Here is a 6,000-nt window from a genome sequence, read left to right as displayed (position 1 = left end):
TCCACTTTTGAGCTTGCTTTGTCAAAAAAGGTTAGAGAGAGATGGGGGGAGTGAGAGAGGGGAGAGAATGGGGGGGGAGAGAGAGAGGTGGGGAGAGAGAGAGGAGAGAGAGATGGGGGATAGAGATGGGGCAGAGAGAGAAGAGAGAGAAATGGGGGGGGAAGAGAGATGGGGAGAGTGAGAGAGGGGAGAGAGAGATGGGGGGGGGAAGCAGTGACAGTTCCTATTCCACCTCCTGATGGGAACACACACTTCTGTTTCACTGACACTCAGGCCTCCCCTGGCCCCAGGCCTCCTTGCTATCTTAGGTTTGGTCCCAGTTTACTGACCTCAAAGCCAATTCAAGTCCTGCCCACATCAGAAAGCCTTCCATGAGACTAGCATTCTGGGAGTTTCCTGGGTTTCCAGACTCTGAAAACTCTCAACATGCCCACCAAAACAGGGTACACAGTGAGTCTCCTCTGTCCTTCCCCAGGCACTGGGCAACCCTCTATGACAAACAGTGACTCCTAGAAGCAAGGCCTGCCCCTACTGCTTCCACAGTCTGCCCAGAGCAGCCCGCACAGGCCGTGCATGGGGGCCGTCTCACTGCTGGCCACCAGGCCAGCTCAATGCTATTCCATGGCAGCCTGGCAAAGGATAAACCACCACATTTAGCCATGCCCAGAGCACTGCTAGAACACCTGCTCCATCAGAGCCTCGGGCCATCAGATTAAAACAAAAAAGGCTCAGAACTCATAATAGGTGAAGTAAATGTTTTGGTGTGGTGTGGGGGGAGCAGGGCACTGAGAGGGCCAACGGGAACTTGTGAAGACTGCCTGGTGCTATTGACGCTGGCCCCAACTTGAAGAGCAGCGACCAGCTGGCCACACAAAGGTAACAGGGAACATGGGGACAAATGCCTCAGGCAAATACCCTCCAGGATGTCCTCCCTGATTCCCCATGTGGCTTCTGCTTAGATGATAGAAATAATGTCACTATCAGTCTGAGAATAATACGGCCAACTAGGTGATATGGCCTCAAAAATAACTAGATAATACATTTCAAAGTGAAGCATCACTGTGCTTTTAGCTGTCCTCTGTCAGGGTGACCAGGCCACCCTGCTCCAGCTGTCTCTTCTGACACTCCCAGCCCACGGTGCACCTGCTCTGCATGACCCAGAGTGTCTTAAGCTCATCATGTTAGCCTGGAACACTCCTTGTCCATCCCGCCTGATGGCTGAACCAATCATTCCCCCAGACCCACTTGAACATCTGCTCTCTGAAGCTTCCCTTCCCAGCTGGTGCCACCTTACTCACCTGGGTGCACCTCACAGGCACTGCTGTGTTTGCTTAACTGCCTTTCCTCCCAGACAGGAGCAACTGGAGACCTCGTTAATCTCTTTATCGAGGGTCCTGCACAGGGCCTGGCACACCTCAGGTGTCCAGTTCAGCTGCTGCCTGGTGAATTAAGGGAGCCAGCAAGAGGCACCTGCTACCAAGCAGGGCTACAAAAAAACAGACTGACAACTCTGTCCCTCTCAGGATCTCCAAAGGCTTCAAAGCCTTCCACGAGCCTCAGACACTGACATCCTATTTTAAGAAGAAGCACCTGAAGCTACAGGTCAGTCTTTGAAGGGACTTAAATTGTTTATTAAAGACAGTGGGGGGAAAGGTTTAAGCCTAAGAAAATATTATTATCCAGAAAATTTTACTGGCCCTGATTACACTTTTGTGTTTTCCTGGAAGGAAAGAAGACAAGTCAGTCAATCCCGCACTTATCAGGACCCTAAACTAAGCTCGGGACTATGCCAGGCCTGCACATACACACACATGCTAGTCCTCAACTCAAAGTCAAACAAAAAGAAACCAGAATAGGAAACAGAATGTCAAATCCCTTCCCCAACCACAGCGTGTCTTTTCATGAATTCTACCAACTTTCTTTTAAGCCCAGAGAACACTGGTTTGCGCTTACACCAGGTGACACGAAGCTTCCCCCTTGGTGTCAACCTCCCACTACTTTCACAAAAGCCTTCCCTGACTTCTCCAGCCCACATTAATTTTTCTCTTTTCTGTATTCTTATAGAATTTCTTGTCTGTATAATTAATTTTGGCATTAAACCACAATGTCTTACGTTATTCTTTTCATAAGAGTTTATCTTATGTTTCCCAAAGAATGGGCAAGATTCTTTAAGTGTGTCTTTCATGTGATACAGTCCTGGGCATTCAGTGCTTAACAAACACGAAGAATCAAAGTGGTACCACTCTGGCAGGTGCCGCGTTCTCTTTGCTGACACTAGCATTTACTAACATCTCAAGGTCAACCATGTTCACCAAGGAGCAGAAACATTAAGAGATGCACCCAGTGGCACGTCTGCCACTGAGCCACCAAGTCCAGAGGTGACACTCTGTGAGCACTGGGCTCCATGGGGTGGTCTCAGAAAAGCCGCCCTATCCTGAGATGGAAGCACACAGGGACGAGCCCACAGAAATCCATTTTCTAGGCGTGGGCTCAGAGATAGAATGTCTTAAAAAGCCAAGAAATGGGAGAGAAAGGCTGCCGGGATCTAGACGTTAAAATCGGCAGGAACCCACATGAATGGAGGCCATAAATCCCTCCCCGACGCAGACAATGCCTCAGTGATAAGCATGCAGATTGCACACCTAGTTCAGAAACTCCCCTGAGTTTGCTTGTAATTAAGGGGGTTAGAAAGGTAAAAAAAATATATAAACCCAATTAATCATTTAAATATTTAAAGTCAGATTTTTTCCTCACTCCAGGATTAGTATATTTCATAACGCCAGCAGCAGACAGCCCTGGTTTTTACTGGGGTTCATTTTAGAGCATGTTTAAACTAGTCAGATTGAGTGATGCTTCTAGCAACTAATCGCATGTCAAATAAAAGATATTTTATGTAATAAATTACCGCTACAAGTAATTCAAATGTCATTTATCAGTTTTATTATCAGTCAGGCAAAGTCTTGTTTCTCTGTATTAATCAAAATCAAGCTTTTTTTTTTTTTTAAGCAGTTTTGACACCTCTTGGCAAAAGTACAGAAGTGAAGAGGTGGTCGCCCCCGTAGCTGAAAGGAGCAATGTAACAGTACAAGGAGAACGAAGCTCAACGGTGACAACTAAAAACTTCAGGTATTTAAAATTACCATTATCATTGTTTTTATACTAGTGTCAAAGCAGGAAGAAGTCTGTCTCTAAGAAGATGTATTTTATTTTTAGGGTTGGGAAACTCTTAAAAATACTCCTACCTAAATACCTCAGCATGTAATGCTTTTTCTCAGAGTTTTCTGGACACGAGAATGGATTAAATGACTGAATTGCCCTTCCCAGCCCACCCCATTTTTTTTTTTTTTTGCCTCTTTCAGAAGGAATAACAGTTTAACCCTTTTTGCCTATAGAAAGGAGGTAAACATGTGGCATCTTAGGCCAACTCTGTGACCAACCAGAATAATTTGTCTGAGCAAGAAGCTTCCAAGTAGACGAAAGACCTGTTTGGTATTAAGACATGGGAGGAAACAGCTGGAATAGAACAGATGTGCATCTTAGGAAATACTACACCCCAGCTGCCACTGCCTATCCTCAACAAATCCCATTACATGGCGGGGCCCAGGGACACAACTAAAGAAACAGTGTAGGCTTGGCGCCTGTGGCTCAAGTGGCTAAGGCGCCAGCCACATACACCTAAGGTGGTGGGTTTGAATCCAGCCTGGGCCTGCCAAACAACAATGACAGCTGCAACCAAAAAATAGCCAGGCGTTGTGGCAGGCGCCTGTGGTCCCAGCTACTTGGGAGGCGGAGGCAGGAGAATCGCTTGGGCCCAGGAGTTGGAGGTTGCTGTGAGCAGCGATGCCACAGCACTCTACCCAGGGTGACAGCTTGAAGTTCTGTCTCAAAAAAAAGAAAGAAAGAAAGAAAGAAACAGTGTAGAGACTTAGCCGTTGGTTAAAAAGAAACATGTAAGTAGGTTTAAGACCCAAAGCAAACCCAACTGATTGGAAAGAATGCTGGCTGGGGAGGAGAAATGGGTCTAAGCTGAAGTCACATATCTGACCCAACAACCCCAAAACAGTCCAGTGCTGGCCAGTGAAGCTCTGCTCCCCAGAGAGGCTGGTTAGGAAGGTACTAACACTTGAGTTAAGTGCTCCCTGGCCTCACCTCTTCAGCCTCATCCAGAGGGCAAAAGGAGATATCTGTAGGGCACTGACCCCATATACTGGAGATGGTGGGTTCAAACCCGGCCCTGGCCCAAAACTGCAAAAAAAAAAAAAAAAAAAGAAGAAGAAGAAGGAGAAGCAGATATCTAACTGAGATCCATGACACACCAAGCAGATTCTAACCCACTGGCTACCCCTCCAAGTACAGGCAAGAGAGGCCTCGCTGGCTCTGCCTGCCGTGTTGATCACTCCTGTCCTGCTGCTACAACGGAGCCAACTGAGAACAAAGGGTTGTGAGAGGAAGAAGCCACTTCACACTTCATGTTGTGGGATCCCAGAGAAATCTGTTGTTTTAAAATAAACCCTTTAAAATCTGAACTCTCACACTGTTTTACATCATTTTTTGAAAAAATAAAACTTCTGAGATAGACAATTAAAATGAAGATAATTATAGAAAAGGCATTTTGAAAGACAATAGATCCAGTGCTGTGTTACATTAAAGAAAACAAAATTGAGCAATTTTCCATAGCTTTGGAGCCAATTTTAACCTTTTTAGACTTTTTATACATAACTTAAAGAAGAGATTCTAGCTGTATTTGAGACAGAGGTTTATTACCAGAGTGAAGAAAGTTTATTCCTATAGTAGCTTTCATTTAAAAACTACAAAAACCTCTTGTGGGTCATGATCTCACATAATAATTAAATTAAGCATTCAAAAAGAACCTTTACATTTTAACCTGAAATGCTTAACAGACGGCTACTGCATGAATATACATGGCACAGCCAGGATAAGGGAGGGAAGGAAAGAAAGGCTGGCTAAAACCTACAAATATTAACTTTAAAAAATAAAATTAGAAGACAAGTTATTTCAGTGTGCAAACAAGAATGTAGTCCTGAGTCAGAAGGTGTTCATGTTGTTATTAGTGAAACAGTAACATTCAAAAGAAAGCACTCACAAGAAAATGGAAACATAACCAAAATACTTACAACAACCCAACAAACTCATGTGTTCTGGTCCCTCGTCTCTTCTTACACCTTTGTCACTTCGTTAAAAGTGTTTATAAGATCTGAGTGTGTCACATTCTTTAGGGAAAACCAGAGAGCTTTTTCTACTGCTTTCAGTTTACTCCAGGTTGGCAAGTCTGGGAGATGAAAAACACTCATCTTTGGCCAGAGTCCTGAATCCCAACCAAGGTTAAGTTGGAGTTTGAGCGGCTGACTTACTGTATGGCTGAGAAATGAGGTGAGGGGGCTGGACGGGAACCACCTGTGTGGCTGGGCCCAAGGACGAAGGCTCATCAGCCGCAGTGCCCGACTGCTGGAAAGCCAAATCAATCTCTTCATCTGTCAAGCCTGGGAAGAAATGGACATAATTGCAGGTAAGTACTTTTTGCCAATGTCCATGGCTGCAACAAAATCTTCACTGAGAAAAGGCCCCTCACACAGAATGCCTAGCATCCTAGGAAGTTGCCTTCCCGATTTCGGATTCTCCCGAACCTCTCTCAGTTGCAATTTAACCTTAAGCGACAGAATATTAGCCTCAACACTGCTTCCAAATGTGGCTCATTCAATTTCCTTAATTTATCCTTGAGTTTATTGCTGCTTTTGAAGTCGCTCGGTACTGCAATTCTCCATTCTTCCCCTGAAAACAGATACCATCAACTGCAAATGTGGCTCATTTTAATCTGTAATGGTGTTAAAAAAAGAGGGGAAAAAACTAACAATAATGCATGAAAACAGACAGGGAAACAAAAAACTAATTATTGGGTGAGACGACTAATTAGTCTAGATCGTTTCCGAAGACGGGAATAATTTGCTTTATTTTATGACAAATGCAGAAATAAAAGGAAAA

General features: G+C 44.7%; 1 protein-coding gene across 2 annotated transcripts in view; it reads right to left on the bottom strand.

The window, feature by feature from the left end:
- Nucleotides 1–6,000, bottom strand: part of PEX14 (peroxisomal biogenesis factor 14) — a 139,898-nt gene that overhangs the window by 22,695 nt on the left and 111,203 nt on the right. For both annotated transcript variants that reach the window (XM_003793265.3, XM_023515176.1), the window contains one exon: nucleotides 5,373–5,501. In XM_003793265.3, the coding sequence (XP_003793313.1) occupies nucleotides 5,373–5,501 (129 nt within the window). The remainder of the gene's footprint in view (nucleotides 1–5,372; nucleotides 5,502–6,000) is intronic.

This window comes from Otolemur garnettii, unplaced genomic scaffold (assembly GCF_000181295.1).
Source record: "Otolemur garnettii isolate 467f Iridium unplaced genomic scaffold, OtoGar3 scaffold00067, whole genome shotgun sequence".
Taxonomy (NCBI): Eukaryota; Metazoa; Chordata; class Mammalia; order Primates; family Galagidae; genus Otolemur; species Otolemur garnettii.
This window is presented reverse-complemented; position numbering and strand designations above follow the sequence as displayed.